Raw genomic sequence first — 26,820 nt, 5'->3', positions numbered from 1 at the left:
GTGGGTTTCATCTATTTTGGGGGCAATCTTATATACGAGAAAGAAAGTCTTGATATAAAGTGTCATTTGTGTGAGGAGGGGTTAGGGTTATAGTAAAGATGACTGTTGGGAAGGGTTTGGTCCAGAGAATTCCCACCAAGAAAGGAGGGAAGTAAAAGAGGTGGTATCAGCTAGTGTAATGAAATTTGAAGGACTTCAAAACATCCATATAGGGACTTCCCTGGTGGTGTAGTGGTTAAGAATCTGCCTGCCAATGCAGGGGACACGGGTTGGAGCCCTAGTATGCGAATATCCCACATGCCGCGGAACAACTAAGCCCGTGTGCCACAACTACTGAGCCTGCGCTCTAGAACCTATGTGCCGCAATTACTGAAGCCCGCGCACCTAGAGCCCATGCTCCGCAACAAGAGAAGCCACTGCAGTGAGAAGCCCACGCACCGCAACAAAGAGTAGACCCCGCTCACCGCAACCAGAGAAAGCCCGCGCGCAGCAACAAAAACCCAACGCAGCCAAAAATAAATAAATAACTTTATTTTAAAAAGTATGTAAAATCATCCCACTCTTTTTCTTGAAATTTCCTCATGGAGATTAATTGGTGACATTTGCCAAATCTATCCTCCCAAGTTTCCCAAGTCTTATTTTAAAAATATATTAGAACTCATCTTCATTTTGTGTTATAAGAGGCATTGGCTACCTCACTGCTAAATGCAGCCCATTAGACCATTCTCTGGATAGATTTTTGCCACGTCAAGGTGATGCCCTTCATAAGATTAAAATTCACGTTTATTTTCTAGTCTTTGACACTTTCTCATGTGCTTAACAAGCTAAAAATCTTATATTCTTTTGTCATTCATAAAATATGATGATCGTTCCTCGGACATTGTGTCTTGAAAATTTAGTAAATTCCTTGTTGAAGGGAAAACATGAAAAAAGACAAAATGTACCCATTTTTTTATATTTATATTTCCCCTTCTATTCATAGCAAACCAGACCTTATTTTCTGAGGGATCCAATGTGTGGCATTGAATGTGCCTGAGTCAAAGGCAGAAGCGGTCTCTGAGAAGCCTCATGGGACGCGTGCTAACAAATGTTTAGTTCTGGGAAGATGTTGTTAAAGTGATTGGGTGATTGAAGGTTTTGCCCTCACATGCTTTAAAGAGACTGATTTCCTTGTCTTTATTTCCTTGTTCTGAGCTTTCCCCGCAGAAAAAAGGATTCTAAAGCATTTGTTTACAGTGGCTTCCATGATGATAGCCAAAGTAATCATTAAGCTAACATGACCAGCCCAGAAAGAACAACAAAGCAATTGTGAGCAAACAAAATCTACGTCTCTCCTGAAACATGGATGTGTGTGAGCGTATGGCCTGATGCCTGGGCAACGGCTCCCAGACGTGTGGTGGCCTTGGTTGTTCGTGTGGGAATTGCCTTTCCAAGATCAGGTGCCTGAAAGGAATCAAAGCTTCTAGAACTGCAATTATGAGGGCTTGGCTCAAATGAGATGCCTGGGAATGAGTGCTGTCTTCTTTCTAAATTCCTTTTCCTTCCCTTTCAGGAATTCTTAGAATTACAACTGGTATTTCGTGCGTTTGTTGGGGGGACGGAGAGAGTATGTAATTTTATTATTGTATAATGTCCATTGTTTCCCCAAATTTAGTCATTTACATTCCACCTTCATAATTGTTGCCCTTTTTCTTACCGTGAATACTATTATTTATCTGTTCTTTTTAACCTAAAAGATTTATTTTAAAAGGAAACGTTGTTGTAAATGGAAAACTTCTATCACTTACTTATAAATATAGATAAACATTATTATAAATGGAAAACTTCTATCACTTGCTTATAGTGACTATACATTTATAGACATATATACATACAGGGAAAACCAAACCATGTTATTAAATTCTAACTAGATTATGAAAGAAGCCAGTCTCAAAGGGCTACATTCTGTGTGATTCCATATATATGACATTTGGAAAAAGGCAAAACTAAAGAGATGGAGAACAGGTCCTTGTTAGACTAAGGATGGGAGGAGGGGTGATTACAGGGAGGGGCACAGGGGAGTTTTGGGGGTGATGGAACTGTCTGTATCCTGATTGTGGTGGTGGTTATGCAAGTGTTCAAATTCATAGAGCTATATCCCCCAAATATTTTACTGTAAGTTAATTTTAAAATGAAATTGTTAAATTCTAGTCATAAGTTGTGGCCTCATGAAGGTTCTGAGCCTGGAGTGTTGCTCTCTCCTGGTTGAAAAAGAGACTGGCCGATTCAAAGAGGTGTTGAAGAACGATTAGCACTAATTGAGATGACATGGTTGTTAACTTAAATTACTGAACAGGAAATAAAAAGGAAGGAACTATCGCTGGGAGATTTCTTGTTATTTTCCACGAGGGAATTTATCTTTTCAAGAATCCCCGCGCTGGGACTTCCTTGGCGGTCCAGTGGTTAAGGCTTCTCGCTTCCACCGCAGCGGGTGCTGGTTCCATCCCTGATCTGGGAACTAAGATCCCATGTGCTGTGCAGCACGGGCACCGCCCGCCGCCCCCCCCCCCCCACACACAAAAAGAATGCCTGCGCAGATCCGAAACCGTCAATTTCTAAATGGGATGTGTTTGGGCCCAAAATGATGGAGCTAGGCATAAGAAGTGCTGCTCCGAGTGAAAGCTTCCCCACTCCCCACTCCCCCAGGGTGGCCCAGCGGAACACAGTTAGATTTGTTTCCTCTCCCACTGGCTGAGGGTAGCTACCACCAAGATAGGCTCCAGGCAATGTGTGAGATGAATGAGAACTTTGTGAGACAACATTCACTCATTCATTCAACAAATATTGAGTATCTCCTGTGTGCCAGGCATGGTACTAGATCCTGGGGATATAGTGAGCAAAACAGAACAACTCCTGCCCTCACAGAACTTTCAGTCTACTGGAAGACACATTTTGAACAATAAGTGCATAAAATTAATATATAATTACTAATTGGTAAGTCCTGTGGGAAAAGGGGCAGGATGCTATGAGAGAGACTCAAGGAGAACTATATGGATGGGGTGAAATAAAGGGAGCCTCTCTGTGAAAGCAGCATTTAAGCTGACACCTTAAGAATGAGGAGTTAGCCAGGCCAAGAGTGGAGGGAAAAGCATTCTAGGCAGAGGGAACAGCATGTACAAAGGTCATGACCCAGGACAGGCCAGCGTGTTTAGTACAGGGCTTGACGAAATTCGCTCCGCAGTTCAAATGCAACCCCTCCAACTGAGAATGGTTTTTATAGTTTTAAATTATAGAAAAAAATCAAAAGAAGAATAATAGTTCATGGCACGTGAAACAATTCAGATTTTGGTGTCCATAAATTGGAACAACAATTTTGTGTTGTCTTGGGCTACTTTTGTGCCACAATGGCAGAGTTGAGCAGTTGCTACAGAGACCATATGGCCTGCAAAGCTCAAAACATTTACCATCTGGTTCTTCACAGAAGCACGGTCAACAGGATTCAGAGAATGATGGACAAGGGGAGAGGCAGACAGGGGCCAGTTCATGGAATACTTTTCAGACGGTTGGGGTGGAGGTGGGGGAATTATTGAGTCTTTTTTTTAAACTGTGCCCTGTGGTCTAGTTTTTCTGGAGCCCCTGGGAGGTGCATTCCTCTGGATAAACGAGGGAATCATCTTCGATTTCTTTTACCCTGCTAGGTTTTGCTTCTCCTTTGCTCCTTGGCACCCTGGTAGAGGAGGTAGATTGAAAGTATCACATTTGTCATTGTTCTTTGTCAAGTGCAGGTATGATTGGAAGTGCATTTAGGGCTGTCGGTTTTTCAATTTCCTTTTTTTGCTTTGATGAATATTATGTTGAACGTTTAATGATTTTATTGTGCTAGTTTTGAGGCTTTAAGTAGGTGGCACAGTTCAAAAATTCAATACACTTTTACTGTAGCTAATTTTGATTTGTTTTACAGCTTCTGTAGCTTACTTGGGGATTAGGAAGAAAAACATTCACACAGTCAGCTTATTCCAGCTATTACTCTTCCCCTTGTCCCCAGACACAGTGCTTTAGTGTTTTACTCCTTTTAAAATCTGGTTTTCATTTTGAAATGACTGTGATTTGGAAAAATTCTGTCTCCTTTCTTTGTTTGTTTTATTTACAATTCTTTTAAAAAATTGTGGTAAAATACGTGACATTAAATTTACCATCTTAACCACTTTTAAGTGTACAGTTCAGTAGTGTAAGTACATTCACGTTGTTATACAACCAGTCCTAGAACTTTTTCATCTTGCAAAACTGAAACTCTACACCCATTAAGCAACAACTAACAAATCCCCATTTCCGTCTCCCCTCGGCCCTTGGCAACCACCACTCTGCTTTCTGTTTGGCTACTCTAGATGCCTCATATAACTGGAATAAATCATACAATATTTGTCTTTTTGTGACTCGCCTATTTCACTTGGCATAATATTCTTAAGCTTCATCCATGTTGTAGCAGGTGTCAGAATTTCTCTCCTTTTTAAGGCCGAATAATATTCCATTGTGTGGCTGTACCCCATTTTGTTTATCCATTCATCTATTGATGGACACGGCTTGCTCCCACTTTCGGCTCTTGTGCATAATGCTGCTATGAATATGGGTGTACGTATATCTCTTTGAGACCCTGCTTTAATTCTTTTGGGGATATACTCAGAAGTGGGACTGCTGAATCACACGGTAGTTCTATTTTTAATTTTTTGAGGAGCTGCCATACTGTTTTCCATGGCAGCTGCTCCATTTTACATTCCTACCAACAGTGTGCAGGGTTGCAGTTTCTCCACATCTTCACCAACACATGCTATTTTCTGCTTTTTCTGGATAGTGGCCGTCCTAATGGATATGAGGTGATATCTCATTGTGGTTTTGTATGATTAATGATGTTGAGCATCTTTTCGTCTACTTGTTGGGTATCTGTATATCTCCTGGAGAAATGACTGTGCAAGTCCTTTACCTATTTTTAAATCTGGTTATTTGTATTTGTGTGTTGTTGAGTTGTAGTTCTTCATGTATTCTGGATATTAATTCCTAATCAGATATATGATTTGCAATGATTTGCTCCCATTCCACAGGTTGTCTCCTCACTCTTCCGATTCTCCTTTGATGCACAGAAGTTTTAAATTTTGATGTAGTCAAAAAAAAATTTTTTTTTGGATGTAGTCCAATTTGTCTGTTTTTACTTTGGTTGCCTGTGCTTTTGGTGTCAAATCAAGAAATCATTGCCAATCCAAGGTCATGAATCTTTCCCCCTGTTTTCTTCTAAGAGTTTTATAGTTTTAGGTCTTAGCTTTGGGTCTTTTTGATCCATTTTGAGTTACTTTTTGTATATGGTATAAGGTAGGAGTCCAACTTCATTCTCTGGCATGTAGATACCCAGTTTTCCCAACACCATTTGTTGAAAAGGCTGTCCTTTCCTTGTAGAATGGTTTTGGCTTCCTTGTTGAAAATCATTTGACCCTATATGCAAGGGTTAATTTCTGGACTCTCTACTCTGTTCCATTGGCCTGTTTGTCTGTCTTTATACCAAGTCTTGCCTCCTTTTATTCATCTTGTTTATTGTTTTTCTTTCTGCAAAGAAGGTTTCTTTTTACATGAATCAGAATTGTGTTGTTTTTATTTTCTATCTTAAGTAGGGGAAAAACCTCTGCCCCTATTTCCCTTTCTGCTTGAGCAATCTTCATTGATTGTTCAAGATATGTCAGTAGTTAAATAAGTAAATTAAAAAGTGAAGGAGGGCTTCCCTGGTGGAGCAGTGGTTGAGAGTACGCCTGCCGATGCAGGGGACACGGGTTAGTGCCCCAGTCCGGGAAGATCCCACGTGCTGCGGAGCGGCTGGGCCCGTGAGCCGTGGCCGCTGAGCCTGCACGTCCGGAGCCTGTGCTCCGTAACGGGAGAGGCCACAACAGTGAGAGGCCCGCATACTGCAAAAAAAAAAAAAAAAAACCCCTCAGCATATTAGTTGAAATTCTCTTTCATTTGTGTATGACAGAAAACCAACTCAAACCAACTTAAGTCAAAAAGGGAATGTAATGACTCAAGTATCCAGTGGCTGGCTGCCTTCAGGCATGGCTGGATTCAGGTGCTTAAACAGTGTCATAACATTTGATCCTTCTTTCTGTTTATCTCTTGGTTCTGTTCTGTTCCCTGTTGGTACCACTCTCAGGCAGGCCTTCTCCCCTGGTGACCTCTGGCTGCTTCAGGCTTATAACTTCCTAACTCCAAGTCCAGCCAAAAGAGAACTTCTCTCTTTCAACATTTCTGACAAAACTCCCAGAATTGAGTCTCACTGGCTCCGACCCAATCACTGTGGCCAAGAAGCAAATAATTCTGATTGGGTCACACGTCTACACCTGGCTGACATGGATTTAGAGGAAAATGTTGCCACAAAAGAGAGAAGTGGATGTTGGGTAGGGACAAAATAATGAAAAACTGACTTCAGCTATACTGAGAAGTATGGAAATGAGTTGGCAAATAAACATTCTAAGGCTATAAGGCACGGCAGAAGGTTAATTCTTTAGCTCCGATTACTCAACAGAAAGTCTAACCCTTTTTGTTCACATAGAGATAAACCTGTAAACATTGGCTGAACTTTAAAAATGGTCTACTTCCTTCTTTCAAAAGCATCGCCATTTATCTAATCATGCTGGCTGAAACTGTGGAGCTATTTTTTATCTTTTCTTTTCCTTAGCTCTCACCCTTCCCATATCAGGTCAGTCCACTAATCCTATTAATTCTTTCTTTAAATTTTCTCCCCTACTTATTTTCTTTGCTGTTCTGACTGACACTACACCTGAAGTTCCAGGCTTATATTCTATCTCCAAAGCAACTTAGTGAAATAAGAGCACGTCTTTCCCAGTTAGTCCGTCAAGGTCCTGGAAGACTGACTTGGGTTATGTGCCCATTCCTGAACCAAACCCTGTGGCCAGGGGTATGGTGGACACTGATTGGCCAGACCTGGTCATGTGACCATCCTTGGCGTCAGGAATGCAATCAGCCTTTCCTGAATCTCCCGGACCCGTGAGCAGATGCCCAGAGGAAAATCAGGGCATTGATGCCAAAAGAAGGCGAAATGGGTAAAAGACAAGTAAAAACAACAGATAGTTCACTTAGAAATTAAAACCCCATCACTTCTGATTTGAAAGTATGCTGTGTCTATAGATTACAGTTCATAGAACTCATAAAACCATATTTTCAAACTGGAGGGGATGGTAGTGCTTGTCTCCTTACCCAAGCCCTCTAGTTACCATTAACCATTCTTCCTTTGTGGGCTCATAGTAATTTATGCTTTGAACCCAAGAACAAGGGCAATCAAAGTGCTCAATAAGTCCTTGTTTCTTCCAATCTTTTGGTTCATTGCTCCCCTCCCCAGCAGAAGGTATTGGTCAGGATATAACTTTGGCCAAAAGTATCAGATCCAAAAAACTGTGGTTTACACAAGATAATGGTTTATTTCTTTCTTTACATAAAAGCCCAAGCTGATATTGGGCACTGATCTGTGAAATCATCAACAGCCCAGGCTGTTCTGCTGCTCTCCCTAGGGTGGGTGCTGCCTGTGTGCATGGCCAAGAAGCGCCCCATCATTTCCACAGTCCAGTTCACGGGAAGTGAGAAGATTGAGAAAGGGAGGAATACCCCTTCCCTTTAACAGCACAACCTGGAAGTTGTGTATATCACTTCTGCTCACATCTCGTTGACCACTCTCATGGCTGTATCTAGATGCACAGGAGGCTGGGAAACATAGTCTTTATTTTGGGCAGCTGTGTACCCAGCTATGAGAGAAAAAAGAACAGGTACTGGAAAATAACCATCAATCTTTGCAGGGAAGAAAGGGAAAAAAATTCTGACCTTTCCTTCCTTTTTGTTTTTCAGATAAAGAAAGAGATCCCTGAATAACTGCAGAGGCAGGAAACTTTTAATACTCCAGGGTAAACATGTCTCCCTACAGGAATAATGCTTATGAGGAGGATCCAGATTACCCTGACTATTATGGGTCTCGGAACCATACTCGGGGGTATTTGAAAACTCAGGATTATCAAGATTCGCCAGGTCCTCCAAACAACTCAGATGACCCCAGCACCAGGAGCAACCCATACTCTGCAGACTCCAGAACAAGTCCAGACTATCCTGGGTCTCTGGCAAAACCAGATTATCCTGGGTCTCGGCGGAATCCTTACTACCCTGGCACCAGGAGCAACCCATACTCCGCAGGTTCCGGAAGTCCAGACAATCCCAAATCTTTGGCAGAGCCAGATTATCCTGGATCTTGGAGCAATCCATATCGCCCAGGCTCATCCAGGGAGCCAGACTCCTCTGAATCTCAACGGAATCCTGATCTGGCAGGTTCCAGAGGCAGTGGAAACTACGCAGGCTCCAGAGCAAATCCAGATTATCTTGACTCCTTGGGAGAGCCAGACTACGCTGGAGCTCAGGGCAACTCTAACTATGCTGGCCCCAGAGCCAATTCCAACCATCCAGACTCCAGAAGGAATCCAGAACGTGCTGGTTCCAGAATCAGTCCATACATAGACACTCTGGGAGTGCCTGATTATCCAGATGCTGAGAATCAATCTAGCTCTCCAAACTTCTTTGGGGAACCAGACTATCCCGGCGCTCAGGACTATCGGAGCTCTACAAAGTTCTGGGGGCAGCCCGATTACCCAGGTGCTGAGAATCCTCATGATTATGGCTCTTCAGAGAACCCGGAAATGACCAGGGAGTAAGTGCCGGAATCTCCCTCCCCTGGGGATGGAGGATGAAGGCTAGATCATTCAGTCAATTGAACTTGGTTGGCAATGTTTGGGATAAGGACACGTATGATTATTTCCATGACATGAATTTATGGTGAAACTTTCATGCCTACCTGTATACCATACCCGGTCCTTGGACTCTCAGCCTGAGGCTTCAAGCCCTTACCTGAACATAATCTTTCATCACTTTTTGCTCAAATAACATCCTTCCCAGTCTCCTATTTCTTCCTGTCTAATCCCTGCAAGACATTTAGATCCCCACTGTTTTGACACTGCTACTTCGCCAATGAGGTTAGGATTAAGATAATGTTTATGAACCCATACATTTTAACTAGAATTATATCAACAGGAAGGCATTTTAATCAAGAAAGTCTTTTGAAGGTCTAACTCCATGAAATCCATTCAACTCCTCAGTTTTTTTATACAAGATGATTGAGCCACTCCTGATTTTTTTCCACTTTCATCTTTATTTTACTGAAATTATTGTCAGAATTGATCACTTTTCATGTTTAGAGTAGATCTGGCTCATTGATCTTTTGCATTGTTGTTTTCATCAAGTTTTATTAATTCGTTTTCACCTCTAAGGAGGTTTTTTTTTTTAATTTTAAGTCCAATTTTTCCTGGTTCAGATTTGATAGATCTAAATTTTGTCAAAAAGATTTTAATCTTCCATCAATTTTGGTCATTGACAAATTTTACCAGGTACGGTTTGGGTCGTCGAGTGTTAGTCTTGGGTGACAGTTTTGCCAAACTACGTTTTTCCTGGGTTAAATTTCTTAATGTTCACGTTGCCAACAAGATGTGATTATTTATTTTTCAGGTTATTCTTAACCTATAACAAATTTACCATGTGAAATTTCAACCAATACAAGTTTTATTTTGTATGTACTATTTCTACTAGTAATATTTATGAATTCAACAAAGACGAATGGCTTTTATTTGCCTCTAGGAACAAGGATATGGGATTTGGGTGCACAGTGAGGTCAAATGCCTACAGGAATAATGCTAAATACAACCTAAACAGGCGGATTAATAGGACCATGTCAAAGCGTCCTCCTTGGTCTTCTCCCCCGCTGCCTGGCTCATCATTAAAAATATACCTTTGACCTTGTCACTCCCTTGTTTCTCATCTTCCATTGTTCTTCATAACCTTTGGGAGAAAGACTACACCACTTCACTTGTGAGAACATTGAAGAATGAGGATGTGCTGAGCTAACGTAAGACGCCAGCCAAAGCCCAGCCTGACTGACCCCCTCCCACCTCTGCTATCCTCTCCCTACCTGAACCCTGTACTCTAGGTCAGTGGTTCTGGACCTTGGCTGATGACTAGAATTATCTGATTACCTGGGGAGACTTAAAAATCATACAAACGCCTGGGTCCAACCTTCAGAGAGTCTATTTAGTTGTCTGGGGTGAGGCCTGGGAATAGGTATATACATAAAATTGAGAATCATTGCTCCAGGTTAATTGATTTTCATAGCATTCCTTTTATATATTCAACCCTTTCTGGTCTCACATGTTTATTTGTGCTGTTCTTCATCCTTGGAATGCCCTCCTCCTAACTATGTATTAATTTATCCTTCCAATCCCAGCTCAGATGTCTCTTTTCCATGTAGATTTCCCTCAGACTCCCAGCCCAAATTCTCTTCTCTTTCCTCTGAACCCCTTGGGCCTGTCTTCTTATATTCATCAGTTACTACTTGTATTATAATTGCTTATGGCTGTGGTTAATAAGCTGGGCCAGAATGTATTGAGAGTTCCTTGAGGGTAGACGACCCATGTCTTTAACTTTGTATTCTCACCCCGTTGCCCATGCCTAATACACGGTTGGCATTCAGTCAGCGTTTGTGGGATGAATGAATTGATGGATGGATGGATGGATGGATGACTATCCTTACTATGCTATTGGATGACTATTAATCCATCATTTTGGGATTTCAGAATGCTCAGCAGAGCATCTTCAGTCCAGCCCTCATTTCACCGTGAGGGTGTCAGCCCCTTGGGCATCCTTGGGAGAAAGGATGGAGATTATCCTGAAAGCATTGAAATGAAATCCAGGGAGATGGCAAATCCGTACAGCCCCTCTGTGCCAGGTGCTCCTGGCAATGGCTATGGTAAGCATTTGTTAAGAAGAGAATCATATCCTGGGAAGAAAGTAAAATTCAGTGGGCTTGGGACCAATCATTAAAGATCAGCAGGAGAAGAATTGGTTTATTCCTCCTCCTTCAAACACCCACCTTACAAGGGTTGAGCATTCAGGGTCTAGAGAAGACAAGCAGTGTCATCAATTATCAAAGCAGGTTGGGCAGGGGTTGTGCCTGTGTGAGGCGACTGACGGTCAGGTTCAGTCCATCGCCGTGATGTGGGAAGATGGACTTAGTGTGGCCAGATCCTCAGATTTTTCTAAAGAAGCCAGAAATCTGGGTTTTTACATGCTCCAAAATAATTTTTTGAATAAATAAATAAAATCCCTGAGCTGGACAAATCCACTGGTGGACTAGATTCAGTATGTGTGGCTGCCAGTGTCCAGCTTTAGTTCAGCACATCCTGCAGGTGTTCAGATGGTCAGCACTTGTACCTTTGGAACCTACTGGGGGCACAGGGAGTTAGAAGTAGCTCTGTTCTCACGGTTCGTAAAGGCTAAGTGAGTAGGTGACACCAGCACATCAAGACTAAAGAAAATTAGCAAACAGGCTGACAATACGTGAAAAATCACGTCGTTCTCAGAATCTGCTGTGTGTGAAGGTTTAGCTCTAGGAGGTAAAGGAGATTCTACCAGTTCTCATCTTCCGGAAGGAAAAAGGGACTTGTTGTCTGATAGAAGAAGCCAGCTCATGGCACAAGTCCATGTTATAGGAATTCAGAGCCCGTGAGAGCTGGAAAAAGGAGTGTTCAGTCATGAACAGAGTGAGGGACCCAAGTGTTGGTTGGTGCAGATGGAAGACTGCTCAGCCCTGAGGGGGTGGGTGGGGAAGGGATTGAAGAAGGCAGGGAGGAGGGGGTGGGATGCATCGCCACGCACTAAAGAAAAACGCGGACTCTTACACATTTGCATAGACAGCATTAACTTGGGCTATTCCGAACCTTTATGCCAGGCATTCTCAGTGGGGCATATCAATCCCAAGGGGTGAAAATTTATTGAAAGGCCACAAAAAAACCTTCCTTTTTTTATGTATAAAGCAGATATGCATACAGTATATGTATATAGTTATACGTATATCTGTGGTATGAAAATATCATGGGGGAGGGCAATAAGGAAGAAATGTCTAAAAAGGTTACTTAGGTGGCCAGTAATGAAAAAAAAAAGATTGAGAAATACTGCTCCACCCCAATGCAAGCAGAGCTAATAATGCCCAGCAGGTTTTGAGTGCTTCCCATGTCCTGGAAACCCTGCCAAGCACTTTACTTTTACAGTCTTCTTTCATCTGCGGCTACCTTTCAGACAGACACTACAGCTCTCCATGTTACAGATGGGAAAACTGAGGCTCAGAGAGGAACGTGTCCAAGGTCACCCAGCTACTAAATCAAAAGAGCCAGTATCAGAATCTAGTCTCTCTGACCCTGCATTACTTCTGGGTAGGATCAGGGCAAATGCGGATTCCTGACCACCAAGCTCCATAGAACGCTGGAATTAGAAAGCTGTTTTAAAAAGTGGTCACGTAAAGTGTGGCTTCCTTCTCTGGGCTCCTTGTAGGACCAAGGTCGTTGTGCCGGCATTCACTTGTCCAGTGCTGTGCCATCCTGTTAGACTATGCACTCCTTAAGGAGAACCCATTTCATCCATGTATCCTCCAAGGCTCTATGTGATTTTCCTAGTGCCTAGCATACGGCCGGTGCTTGAGCGATGCTAACTGAATTAATAGCAACAACTGTAAGGGATGTATCAGTTGGCTATTGCCACAGGAATGCTTCATAACAAACAACTCCAAAACCCAATGTTGTAGGATAAGCATCATTTATTTCTCACCCACACATCTGTGGGTTTGCTTGGAGTTTGACTGAACCAGGCTGGGTTTGGCTGTGCCTGATTTGAGGTCACAGATTCTATTTAGATCTAGGGTCCTTCTTGACCCAGTGAGCTAACCTGGGCCATTTTCTTCCCATGGCATAAGCTGGAAGCAGAAACAAACGATGTCTCTGAGTCCTTGGCTTGGAACTAGCAAACTGTCACTTCTACCATGTTCCACTGGTTAAAGCAAGTCACATGAGCAAGCCCAACTTCAGTGGAGGTTTCCAAGGTGGAGGAAGTGTAATATTTGCTGAAAAACAATTAATTTACCACAATAGTTAATATATATTAAGAATTTGCTATGTTCCAGGATTATTTTAAGCACTTTACACGTATTAACTGATTCAATTTCCCCAACAAACCTATGCAAAGGTCTTATTATTATCCCTGATTTACAGACTCTGAAGCTCAGAGACGTTAAGTAACATGCCAGAGAGCACACAGCTAGTAAGCAGCAAAGCCAGGAACTGATCCTTGGCAAGAAGTTCCAGAACCTCCTGCAGTATAATTTTGTACATCTCCGTCAAAATGTGATCCATTTTCTCTGTTGAGGAGTTTAGCCTTCATTGTTTACCATGAGTTGAATAAAAATATACTGAAATGTGACACTGTCATGTAGATGCTGAAAGTGGACTCTGTCTCCAAGAAAATCATGCCGAAGTTCAAATTTATTCATGTGTCATCATAAAATGCTAGAACTAGAAGGAAGCTTTGTAATCACCTAGAAAAGCTTTTTTTTTTTTAACTCAATTTTTAGAAGACTTAGTTTTTTACAGAAGTTTTAGGTTCACTGTAAAATTGAGGGAAAGGTAACAGAAATTTCCCACATATCCCTTGCCCCACATGTGCATAGCCTCCCCCGTTATCAGAGTCCCCCACCAGAGTGGGACATTTGCTACAATTGAACCTACATTATTACATCATTATCACCCAAAATCCATAGTTTACAATGGGTTCACCTTGGGTTGTGCATTCTATGGGTTTGGACCAATATATAATGACACATAGCTATCATTGTGGTATCACACAGAGTATTTTCACTGTCCGAAAACCCTCTGAGCTCCATCTATTCATCCCTCCCCCTCCAGACAAGTATTTTTCGAACTCTGATTTGTGACCCATTAACAAGTCTTACTGACCACTGTGTGCTCAGTAACATCTAGTGTGGTAGGATTAATTGTCTCTTGTCTCTTCATTCCAGTGAACCCTGCTTATGTGGGTGACAATGGCCTCAGCCAAGCTTATGGAGACCCACCCTTGTCTGGACATGATTGGCACAAGTCACCCCAAGGTAAGGCTTAAATGGACAGTGACCAAAAATATCAACCCTAAAGAAGGAATGTGTTCAAGGCAATGCGGACATTGCCATTTCCTCTTGGCTTCTGGTGTGGTAACTGATGCAGTACTTCCTTAATTTATCATAACGGGGTTTTATTTTATTTATTTATTTATTTATTTTTGGCTGCGTTGTGTCTTCGCTGCTGCACGCAGGCTTTCTCTAGTTGCGGAGAGCGGGGGCTGCTCCTCGTTGCAGTGTGCGGGCTTCTCATTGCGGTGGCCTCACTTGCTGCGGAGCACGGGCTCTAGTAACGCAGGCTTCAGTAGCTGTGGCACGTGGGCTTCAGAGTTGTGGCACGTGGGCTTCAGAGTTGTGGCTCGCAGGCTCTAGAGCGCAGGTTCAGTAGTTGTGGCGCACGGGCTTAGTTGCTCCGCGACACGTGGGATCTTCCCGGACCAGGGCTCGAACCCATGTCCCCTGCATTGGCAGGTAGCTTCTTAACCACCGCGCCACCAGGGAAGCCCTGGTTTTCTTTTAAACATGCAGTTTTTTCTCTTTTGGATATCAGGGTGTCTTCACTAGGACTCTTCCGGTTGCAAGTGACAGAAACCCAACCCACCCAGGCCCAAGGCTTGTGTGGTGGGAAGGATATGGGGAAACAAAGAATTGAAGGTAGAATTACCTTCCAGCACCTAGGACAGTGCCTGGCACATACTAGGTGCTCAGAGATATTTGTTGTATGAGTCACAGGAACCAGGGCCTCTGAGTCTGAAGCCAGGGGCTCAGGGCCGCCTGGATTCTTTTTCTCCATCTATTTCGCATCTTTGCTTGATGCAGCTTCTCTTTAAGCTTCACCTCATTCATCTCAACCAGTCAGGCTTTCCCTGCAGGCCAGGGAGCATGACAGCAGCAGGCCTAGATACACACACAGTTCAGCAATGTCATGGAAAGTCTTCCTTTCTTTCTAGGCCTGTGAGTCAGTGCTGAGGAGACTCTCTCCAGCCCCATTTGAGACACATACCTACACATGAACCAATCATTTTTACATAGGAAAGAAGGCTGGGTCACATGTCCATCCCGTGCCTAATACATGTGCTGGTGAGGTGGCAGTGCCTTGAGCCAAATTTTTCTGAATAATCATAGAATTATTATGACAGTGGAGGGTAGGAGTAATCAGATTGTAGAAGGCTTTTTTTTTTTTTTTTTGGAGAAGGCTTTGAGATCAGTTAGGAAGTGCTATAAGGATCACCGTGTGCTGTGGTGAAGGTCTGAGCAGAGGCAGAGACTGAGAAATAAAAAAGCATTAGAGGAGAAGGCCAGGGAATACTGGAAGTTAAAGGCAAACCTGTGAAAAATGAGGAATAAACCGAAGACGTCCTCTAAGTAGCAACGCAAGTTGCGGGGCCCCATGACTTAAAACCATCCCTCACCTTCTGACCCCCTAGGGTGGATGATATCCTGTAGCCTCATCCTCTAAGAGCCTTCTCAAGGAGGCCTGTATCTTTCAAGGGGTAGGTGTTGCTACTTGGGAGAGAAAACCATGGGGATATAAATAGTCATGCTCTCCATTTGGTTCCCACGAGAGCAGGGAATGGCTTTAACTACTGGGGAAAAAGAAATGCCTTTAAACCTCCTAAGATGCTCTCTCTGGCCAGCATGAAGTTTAGGGCCTCTGGGTGGAGTCCCCAGGAGGCAGAGAGAAGTAAAGAAATAGAGGACCCAGAGATGAACCTGGCTTTCTGCACCATTTTGCTTTGTACCAGTTCTGATTCTCAAATCATTTATAATTAATTGGTGGACAGTCTCCTGATAGAGTGTCACTTTGATGTATCATGCCCACATCTAGGAAGTGCCTGGCACCTAGTAGGTACTCATAAACATTCATTCATTTATGAATGAATGAATGAATGAGTGATACCTCAGCATCTTGTTACAGGAGAGGACCAGGGTGAAGTGATTAAAAGGCCCTGCTTTGGGACCACACAGACCTGGGTTTGATCCCTAGCTCTGCTACTTGCTGGTTTTGTGACCTTAAGCAAATTACCTTTTGGGGCCTCAGTTTTCTTATAAAATGGGGTTTATTATAGTACTTATTTTGTAGGGTGATTGCGGAAATTAAATAACATACTCTAGGGCTTCCCTGGTGGCGCGGTGGTTGAGAGTCCGCCTGCCAATGCAGGGGACACGGGTTCGTGCCCCGGTGCGGGAAGATCCCACCTGCCGCGGAGCGGCTGGGCCCGTGAGCCATGGCCGCTGAGCCTGCGCATCCGGAGCCTGTCCCCCGCAATGGGAGAGGCCACAACAGTGAGAGGCCCGCGTACCGCAAAACAAAACAATACAAAACAAAACAAAACAAAATTGTGAATGGAGGGGGTGGCTCTCTGTGGTTGTCATCACTTTTCCTGGAGGTTCCCCACAATGCCAGTGTGACTGCTGTATGAGGTCTTGGGAAGCCCACCCTGGTGGAGAGTAAGGCTTGGAGGAAGCCAGAGATGCTGTCCGGTGACCAAGTGAATGAAATCATCGTTGAGGTTGAGAATGTCCCATCTGCGGTCCAAAGCCATCCATCTTCAAGTCAGATTGTTCCAGAAAAGACACTGGTGAACTCAAGCTTTAGTTTGGTCTCCTCCATTTCTGACATTGATGTGACAGACTCTCAGATTTTCAGCAATTGGAACGACAAAAAGGGCAAGCAGTTCTTATGGTTTTCAACACCTGTGAATGAATCGTTTCCCCAGACCCTTCGTAGCTCAGAAAGCATGGGCTTAGACGCCCCTTGTACTTCACATGAGAGCATCCAAGGTAGTGAGACCCGGGGGCAGAGGAGTTAGAACGGGAAGAGCACCTTCCAAGTTGCCCACAGGGTTTTGGTTTTAAGACTTCGAGGAGGGTGAAGGTTTGGTAGATGACCTGAGGATGCTCGGGACTGCGGAAGGGGTCACTTTGAGAATGTCTGATACCAAAGAAGGAGTTTACCTTGATCAAGCTCGTTTCATGTGCCCAGTGTTCTGCCTTTTTGTTATCCACCGAGTTTAGTTTTATTTACTTGCCACGCTCCACACCCGTGAGACAGGCATGCCTGTCATTTCCATTTGCTTGATGAGGACCCTGAGGCTCAGGGAAGTTAAATGATGTGGCAGATCTGGGGTCAAATGCAGGTCTGCCTGATTCCCAAGCCTGACACCTTAACCACCATCCTGTCCTGCTTTGGTGGTATCGCTCTCCACTCTGGATTTGGCAACAAGGGATGCCTCTTTTGTCAAGTCCGCCGTGAAACCAGGTTTCTTCCTCTTCCCTCCTTCGCCTTTCTTCCTTTCTGTCTACTCCCACTTCCCTCTCAGGAGACACTCAAATTCCTCGTCTTCAGCCGAGTGATTTGGTGGCCCTCTTCTGGGCACTCTCCCTCCACCTCAGCTATGTCACTGAAACGAGGAGTTCCGAGCAGCTCCCTAACAGGGCCAGGAGCCAGCCCGCTCCCGGCCACCGCCCCGGCGGGCCCCCCAGCTGCCCCTCCACTGCTACTGGAGGCGGGGCAGCAGTGCCAGGTGTCACACGCAGACACAACACCACCCAGAGCGAGAAGGGTCTTCCGTGTTTTTTGAGTCTTGTTTTTTGAGAGGGAAGAAACCTTTTCCAAGAAACTCCTCAGCAGACCACCCCTCACAGAACATTGGCCAACGTGTCACATGCCTGGGCCTGAACAGGTCACCTGCAAGGGGGCTGGGACCATCAAGATAGGCTTGGATTCACTGGGATCTGTCCCCTGTGCCTGGAGATGGGTCCCACCCTGCAGAAGCCCAGGGCCATGGGAGACAGGGCCGTAGATTTCTGAACCAGACTGGGATTCCGTCAAAAAGGAGAGCTGACTGCGGGATAGATGACCAACAGTATCTGCCACGCTGACGCAAAGTGGGAATTTGAGTTCTTGGGAGAGGAGAGGGGAGTCCTTATCTTCCAGCGGATGGAGGAACACAAGACAATAGTCCAGAAGAGTCAAGAAGATGCTTGGGCCTGGAGTGCAGGGAGCAAGAGAAAGCCATGGGGAAATTACAGAGGGAGGAGAGCCAGGCCGACCGAACATCCTGGGTCTCATCAGCTTTGCTGACTGTTCCTTGTCATGGGAAAAAGGAAAGCACTGAATTAGAATTGCGTGCAAATTTGCTTTGGCTTTGAGATTTCACACGCGTACGTGCCGTCTTCTTGTTTTTATTTGTGGCTTTGGGGATCACTGAGTACATACATTCTTCTTTCTTTGTGCTCTTATAAAAACATGCTCTATCTTCAGCACCATATTTTCAAATGCTATTATTCTGTTAAAGGAGAAAAAAATTAAACTCCATTTTTTTTCCTGCAGGACAAAAGTTAATCGCATCTCTGATACCCATGACATCTAGAGACAGAATTAAAGCCATCAGGAATCAACCAAGGACCATGGAAGAGAAAAGGAACCTTAGGTATGGACCAAAAGCTGTTCTTCTTGCCCAGATTTCATGGAAACCTCAATCTTCTACTTTTGTCCCATGTTGGAAAGATAAGAAATAAATAAATGCAAGAAAAGAGATAATCTCCCTACCGAAGAATTCCACACAGTCTGTGTTGGTTGCCTGGAGTGTGGGCTGTGCTTAGTGACCTTCTTCCTGAGCGCAGAGCATGCAAAGGGGGAAGTAGCTTCCCAGGGGTGAAGTCAGGCTAATACTACCAGGTGGTCAAGGTTAACATTCCCAGGGAAAGTCATGTGACCAGAAGGAGTTCCCCTCTGTGGTACTCTCTCCTAAAACCAGCAACCCTAGTCTAACCAGACAAAATAATCAGGCAAACCCCAATCGAGGGACATTCTTCAAAGTACCTGAGGAGTATTCCTCAAAACTGTCAAGGTCATCAAAAAGAAGGGAAGTCTGAGAAACGGTTGCAGGCTGAAGTGTTCTAAAGAGACATGACAATTAATGCAATGTGGTTTCCTGCATGGGTCCTGGAATAGACAATGGACACCTGTGAAAAAACTAGTAAAATCGGAGTAGTCTGGAGTTTAGGTAAAAGTTAGACACCAGTGTTGGTTTCTTAGTTGTGACAGACCTACCATGGAAATGTAAGATATTAAAGGGGGGAAATGGTGAGTAGCAGATGGGAATTTTCTGTTCTCTTTTTGTAACTTCTCTGTAAATCTCAAACTACTGTTTAAAAAAAAAAAAGGTGGGGGGGTGGTGAGGGGAGGGAGTTCCCTGGTGGTCCAGTGGTTAGGAGTCGGGTGGTTTCACTGCTTCGACCCAGGTTCAGTCCCTTGTCAGGGAGCTAAGATCCTGCAAGCCACAAGGTGCCGGGGTCGGGGAGCACAAAACCCAAACAAACAAAACCTCAGAAGCTTTCCAAGACCAGGAATTCAAAAACAAGAGCGAGGGCTCTTTAAGCCTTCAGCCCTTCTTACATTTACCATTCCTCAGCCTTTTTCTTTTTGCCATTTGTAGCAGTTGGCAGAAACTAGTAGAGTGGATGCAATTGCTAATAAATAATTCAATGACGCAATTGTTCTGAGGTTCCGAGTCTGGCAGGTGAGATAGATTGGTCAACAAGTAACTTATAAATGACAGAAAGAAAATCAGGCCAAATCAAGGTGGAAGGAGTTTGCAGGGGAAGGGTTAGAAGGAGAGAGATAGTTCCCTTGGGAAAAGCAGGGGGCATCTGTGAGCTGAGCCTTGGAAGATGGTGATGTGGTGATGGACCTCTGGGGTGGACAAAAGAGAGCCAGGAAGGGGGCAGAGCAAAGGAGATGCCATGAGTTCATGGAGAATTAAAGAGAAAACTGAGGCTGGATCTTTTGAAAACACTCTTCCGTTTCAAACTCTGCATGGCCTCCTCCGTCACAGAGCGCGGGCCTTGTATGGCCCGAAAGACTTTACAGCAGGATTTTCAACCTGACATTTGGGTCTGGATCATTCTCTGCTGTGGGAGGCTGTCCTGTTCACTGTAGGGTGTATAGCAGCATCCCTGGTCTCTACCCACTAGATGTCAGTGCCCCCTCCCTACCCCCAATTTGACAACCCCAAAAGTCTCCAGACTTACCCAAATGTCCCTTGGGGGCAAAATCTCCTAGGTTGAGAACCACTGACTTATAGGACCTCACCCACCTACCTACGGTTATCACTCACACCCTTCCCCCTTCCCCCACTCATTCCATTCCAGCTGTCCTGGACTCCTTGGGGCTTTGCACTGGCTGTTCCCTATATTCAGACACTCCCTTATCCATAGACTAACCTCTCTTCTCCTTCAAGACTTGGCGCAAACACTTTGTACTATTCAAATTGTACCACGGTCTTCACCCCAGCATTTCCCACCTCCTTACTCTGTTTTTCGATTTTCTTTCCCATAGTACAACTCACTTTCTATTATCCTATATCATTTACCCACTCTATTTTTGTATTTATTGTTTATTTTCTTTCTCTTCCAACTAGGATGTCTGCTCCATGAGCCAGGGAAATCCGTCTCTACCTCACCCCCTGGGACCATGCCTGGCACATCTCAGGCACTCAGGAAATATTTGGGGAATGAATGCAAAACAACGTTGGTGTCTCTCACTTTCTTCTACTCTTCCCCACAGGAAAATGGTTGACAAAGAGAAAAGTAAGCAGCCCCGTCGTATCCTGGAGTTCAACGGCTGTGCTCAGTGTCTGAATTCCATTTCATTGGTAAATCGGTCTTTACCGCGGTCAGTAAATGGGCACAGAGTAGGGTGAAACCAGGGAGGTGGGAGAGTAAGGATGAGAAGGGACCCACAGGGAGGAGGAGCCAAAGTTCACGGTTGTTTCCTTGAAAGACGTAGAAACTGGGTCAGCCTAGGTGTGGGGAAAACAGGCAGGCATAGGAAGGCCTAAGAGGTTGCTGAGTTATCTGGGCAACTTAGCCACTGTGAGTGTCACCTTCAATAGCAAACCTGGGAAGGTAATAAATAATAGCACTCACCTTAGGGGGTGGTCCTGCGGATTAAATGAGATACCGTTTGCAAATGCGTTGAGCGTGGCGCCTGGCACATCATACTGCTCTAGAAACAGTGGCCATTGTCGCTATTATGGAGCCTGCTCAGTAGATATTTGTTGAGGGACGGTCCAGCCGCGCATGTTGTGTCTACCCGCAGGCATACCGGAGATCCAAGAACAGTCTGTCGGAACTGTTCAATTCCATCAGCCTGTGGCAGAAGACGCTCAAGGTCATCGGAGGCAAGTTCGGCACCAGCGTCCTCTCCTATTTCAACTTTCTGAGGTGGCTTTTGAAATTCAACATTTTCTTGTTCATTGTGACCTTCAGCTTCATCATAATCCCTCAGTTAACCATGGCCGAGAAGAACCACCTCCAATTCACTGGACTGGAATTTTTAACCGGGGCTGTAAGTGCACCATCCCCTGCCCAGAGTTCACACCTTGGAGACGCAGGGACAGGTCTGCCCGTCACCCTTCCAGGCCTCTCATTTTGCCTGGGAGTCAACTGATGGGGAAAGAGGGTGTTTAAAGTGATTTCTTTTTTTCCCTCAAAGTAACATATACACAGCCTAGTAGAATTTCTGTCTCCTGAGGTGAACATGTTAACAGTTTTTGTTGTCCAGAATCCTCTTCTCTGCACACAAATGGACACATTGTGCATGGACATATGCATCTTTTTTTTAACAAAAGATGAATTATTCCTATAGACTGCCTACGACTTGCTTTCTTCCACCTAATATGTGGTGGACATCTCATATTGATGTTCACAGATCTACCTTTTCTTTCTTTTTTTTCTTTCTACAAAATACAGTCCTCCTTAAAAAAAAATTCCTAGTATAGAAGAGAGCAAACTAAGAGAAAGTCTATTTTATCCTCCTTCTTTTGTCTAACTCTCCAGTTTGGAGTGTACCTCTGTCCACCATTTTTCTTTCTATACAGTCATAGATACATAGATGCATAGGTAGATAGACAGTTAAACTTTTTTTTTAAATAAAAGAAGATGAGATACTACAAAGCTTGCTTTGCAACTTTTTTTTTTTTGCGTTACTATGAATCTTGAGCATGGATATACATCCGTATTATTCTTTTTATTAACAACCACGGTATATCTACCCAGCTGCCTACTGAAGCACATAGCCCCTGCCTTGTGAGTTTACCTTCTAGAAGCGATTTCTGCCACTGAGATTCTGTGGCTAGACAAACTACAGCCCAAGAACCAAATCTGTATAGCCTGCAAAATAAGATTGGTTTCCATGTTTTTAAATGGTTGGAAAAAAATGAAAAGAAAGATAACATTTTGTGAAACATAAAATTTATATGAAATTCAAATTTCGGTGTCTTTTCGGTTAAGTTCTTTTGGAACACAGCCACAACCATTTGTTTCCGTGTCTGTGCTGCTTTCCTGCTACAATAGCAGAGGTGAGCAGTTATGGGCTGGCCAAGCCCAAGATATTTACTATCTAGCTCTTTACAGAAAGAGTTTGCCAACTCTTGTAGTAGAGCATTCACAGTAAGGTTCCTCCATTCGTCTTTCTTTTTTCTTTTTCTGTTAAACTTTTTTTTCCTTGGGATAGACACATTCAAATGGAATTATTGTGTCAATTTATCCTTCACTTTTTTCTCATTATTGTGTATATTTGTATATATGAAATATTTTATTATGAAAAATTTCAAACATACAGGAAAATAAAGAGTAGTAAAATAAATACCCAAAGACCCACTACGTAGATTTTAAATTGCTACCATTTTCCCAAATTTGTTTTTTGAAGTATTTTACAGTAAATCACAGACATCAGCTGAATTTCTTCAACATGCATCTCTGGACAATAAGGACATTTTCCTGCAGGCATATACATTATCACACCTAGCAATATTAAAAGTTAATATCATCTAAAATCCAGACCATATTCATATTTTCCCAGTTGTCCCCCAAATGTCTTTCATAGCTTTTTGTTCAGGCCAGGATCCAAGCAAAGACCACACTCTCTTTGCGTTCAGTTGTTTTTCTCTGAAGTCTTTATTAATCTAGAATGATATCCTCAGTCCTTTCTTCCTTTTTTCTTGACATGGGCTTATTGCAGAAACCAGGCCAGTTGTCATGCAGATTCCAACGTTCTACCTTCTGCAATTGTCAGATTGTTTCCTCCGGGTCTCTCTAATTTGTTCCTCTAATTTATACAGACTCCTTATTTCCTGTAAATTGAAATTTAGACCTAAAGGCTTGATTTGTTTCGTTTTAAACCTGTTTGACCATAATACTTGTTAGAGGACAGAGGCACATAATGGCTGGCTGGTCTGCTTTTCATCATGCTTGGCTTGGTCACTGGGTCTGGGTGGTGATCGCTGGGTCCCTCCATTGTAAAGTTATGTTGGTTTGAGATTCCTTTCCACCTCTGAGAGCCTAGTGATAAGACGTCTAGGTTCTCAGTGGCCTTGGGTGCCTCTTTCCTGGCAAACAAAATGTCTACACTGACCAGTGCAGGCTTCTTGCATATGGAAGAGGTCAACTGTGCAGACCATAGTCATTCATTGTTTTCTCAAGAGATCCACCTGACCTGTGGTTTATTGTCCCTTTCAGGGTTATTTTAGGGACACAGTGATGTACTACGGCTTTTACACCAATACTGAAATCCAGAATGGGGGTAGTGGGACCTCCTACAACATGCAGTTGGCCTACATCTTCACAGTCGGAGCATGCTTGGTTGTCTGCTTTTTCAGTTTGCTCTTCAGGTATAGAATGTCTGCATTTTCTGATTCTAAGCTGTTTTTAAATTTAGGCAAAATTCAAGAGACTCAAAAGTTACTGGAGAAACAGTTTCTCTGAAATTTCAACTTTCTATTGCTGTCTTATCATTCCTTGTCCTAGAACATAAAGTATAAGTTTGGATAGAGGAAGAGAAGTTTTCATGTGCTTTTAAAGAAATTGGTCAGTCTGAAAATAAGGATGCAATGACTCAAGTAGTTTTGACTGACCGTTGTCAATTGACAATTGTCAAAGAGGAGGTACAGATGTTCAATCTGTTAAACCTATTGTTTACTAGGTCTTTGAAACAAAGTACCACAGACCGGGGGGCTTAAGCAACAAAAATTTTTCTTCTCAAATTCTGGAGGCTAGAAGTCCAAGTTCAAGGTGTCAGCAGGGTTGGTTTCTCCTGGGCCTCTCTCCTTGGCTTGCAGACAGCCGCCTTCTCACTGTGTCCTCATGTGATCCGCCCTTGGTGCGTATCTGAGTCCTAATATGCCCTTCTTATAAGGGCACTAGCCATACTGGATTAGGGCTCACCTGAATGATCTCACTTTAACTTAATTACCTCTGTAAAGACCCTATCTCCAAATACAGTCAATTTCTCAGGTACTAGGGGTTAGTACGTCAACATATTAATCTTTAGAGGATACAATTCATCCCATAACAACCTCACTGCCAGCACGATAATCCAAAATAAAACAAGATTGTTTTTGTCCTATCAAACTAGGAAATGTTTCTGTTTCTTAAGCTGTTAGTACTCAGTGGTGGCAAATTTTGGAAAGGTAGTGTCCATTTTACTCAGCATTTTTTACATGCCAGGCTTAGTGCTAAGTGCTTCCTGGGCCGGATTTCACTGAATCCTACTGACATCTCCATGATAATAACAGCTGCCTTTATCGTGTGCGTACTGCCCTAAGGGCTACATTTACTTGTGGTGGGCTGAGTAATGCTCCCCCTTTCAAAGATGCCCATGTCCTAATCCCCAGAACCTGTGAATATGTTACCTTACCTGGCAAAAGGGATTTTGATTGATGAAATTAAGGATCTTAAAATGGGCTAATGTAACCCCAAAGTCCTTGAAAGTGGGAGGAAGGAGGATCAAAGTCAGAGAGAAAGTGGAATATGCTACTCTTCTGGCTTTGAAGATGAAGGCGCCACAAGCCAGGGAATGTAGGCAGCCTCTAGATGCTGGAAAAAGGCAGGGAAACATATTCTCCCTTAAAGTCTCCAGAAGGAATACAACTCTGCCAATACCTTGATTTTAGACCCATTTTCTGATTTCTGACCTCCAGTAAGAATAAATAAGTGCTGTTTTAAGCCAGTAAGTTTGGGGCAATTTGTTATAGCAGAAGCTAATACAACCCCCATAATAACTCTGTGAGGTGTGAACTATTATTCTCCCCATTATATGGAGGTGGAAGCTGAGGGTCAGAACAGTTAAAATGACAAAATCCCCCAGTTGGCAATCTAGGATTACAAAGTCAGATCCCAAAGCCAGCACTCCTGACTACTCTGTTTGCTGTTGCCCTGTTCCAGAAGAACTTGGGGCTAACTCTTCCATGTTGCCTTTCACCATTAATGATGGGACTCTTCTTTGCTATACTCCCTGCACCCCCAATGCCTATCCTAATAACCTCTGGGTATTTTGGTTCCTGCCTTCCCTAGCATGGCCAGGTATTTCCGGAACAACTTCATTAACCCACACATTTACTCCAGAGGGATTGCTAAACTCATCTTTTGCTGGGATTTCACTGTCACTCATAAAAGCGCTGTGAAGCTGAAACAGAAGAATCTAAGCACTGAGATAAGGGTAAGGCAAGCTAGCTTTACACCCCTTCCCATGGCCAGTCATCTTTCCTCCTTCAATATGTCTGTAACTTTTCTTAAAGTACTAATGAATTATTTTTTATTCTCCATGATATTGGCAAAAAACCCCTAAAACTATTTTAAATGCCCAGGGCTGGTGACGGTGTAGGGAAATGGACATTTTCACACAACGTGGTGTCTTTGTTATTGATATAAGCTTGCGGGAGGGGAGTTTAACAATTTATAACAAAGGTCTAAATGTAAATACTTCTCGACCTCACAGTTCCGGGTTTAAAGTTTTATCCAGTGGTTTTCAACTCGGGGTGGTTTTGCCCTGGGGACACATGGCAATGTCTGGAGGCTTTTTTGGTTGTTGCAGCCAGGGAGTGTGTACTCCTGGCACCTCGTGAGTAGAGGCCAGGGATGTTGCTCAACATTCAGCTGTGCACAGGACAGGCTCCCTGTCACAGAATTATCAAACTCTGAATGGCAATAGCGCTAAGGTTGACAAACCCCGGTCCATAGAAAAAAATATTTAAAAAAAAGAGCAAGCAGAATTTATAAACGAAGGGGCTTTGACAAGAGGGTTCCTTGGTGTAGACACACAGCCTTATTCTTCAAGGAGGTTCTGTGGCCTCAGTGTATTTTCCCAAGATCATGGTCCCAATCTCTGTTTCTCTGAGATGGAAAATGTATTTAATGAAGTGATGGGGGTCTTGCCCATTAGAGATATTCCCACAGGTCTCCTAATCCAAGTTCATTGTGCACTTTCCCCCTCTTTCCTGTGGATCTGGGGTGGGTTTGTGTCACTAGGGGCAGCAAGACCTGGGGGGGAATCTTTGCTGACAGTGGAGGGGGTCTGCGGGTGAACTTGACTTCCTTGTGTTTACAGGAGAACCTGTCAGAAATCCGTCAGGAGAATGTCAAGTTAACACTCAATCAGCAGTTGATTCGCTTCTCTGCCCACCTGGCAGCCTGGGTTGTCTCTACTGGAGTGACCATTGCCTGCTGTGTAGCCGTTTATTACCTGGCTGAGAACAACTCAGAGGTAACCAGATAGGCAGGAACTCCAGGGTCCAGAGCACAGAGAAGCAGGTGAAGGGACGGGATGCAGGAGAGAGAGGGGAGGGGAGAGCCCACCACTCAAACTGGGGTCGTGGCCAGCAGCGTCGGCACCAGCGGGAAGTTTGCTAAAAAATGCAGAAATCCTGGGTCCCTCCCTTGACCCATGATATGCATCATAAGAACATCCCCAGGTGACG

General features: G+C 43.8%; 1 protein-coding gene across 1 annotated transcript in view; it reads left to right on the top strand.

The window, feature by feature from the left end:
- Window positions 1–7,543: 7,543 nt before the first annotated feature.
- Window positions 7,544–26,820, top strand: part of TMC5 (transmembrane channel like 5) — a 37,821-nt gene continuing 18,544 nt past the window's right edge. The window contains exons 1-9 of the mRNA XM_022552264.2: window positions 7,544–8,719; window positions 10,692–10,864; window positions 13,961–14,050; window positions 18,393–18,492; window positions 20,631–20,718; window positions 21,165–21,413; window positions 23,585–23,736; window positions 25,418–25,562; window positions 26,451–26,606. Of these exons, the coding sequence (XP_022407972.2) occupies window positions 7,935–8,719; window positions 10,692–10,864; window positions 13,961–14,050; window positions 18,393–18,492; window positions 20,631–20,718; window positions 21,165–21,413; window positions 23,585–23,736; window positions 25,418–25,562; window positions 26,451–26,606 (1,938 nt within the window). The 5' untranslated portion in view covers window positions 7,544–7,934. The remainder of the gene's footprint in view (window positions 8,720–10,691; window positions 10,865–13,960; window positions 14,051–18,392; window positions 18,493–20,630; window positions 20,719–21,164; window positions 21,414–23,584; window positions 23,737–25,417; window positions 25,563–26,450; window positions 26,607–26,820) is intronic.

The sequence above is a fragment of the Delphinapterus leucas genome, chromosome 15 (genome assembly GCF_059928025.1).
Source record: "Delphinapterus leucas isolate spDelLeu-1000000601 "Yukka" chromosome 15, BTC_Dleu_Yukka2, whole genome shotgun sequence".
Taxonomy (NCBI): Eukaryota; Metazoa; Chordata; class Mammalia; order Artiodactyla; family Monodontidae; genus Delphinapterus; species Delphinapterus leucas.
This window is presented reverse-complemented; position numbering and strand designations above follow the sequence as displayed.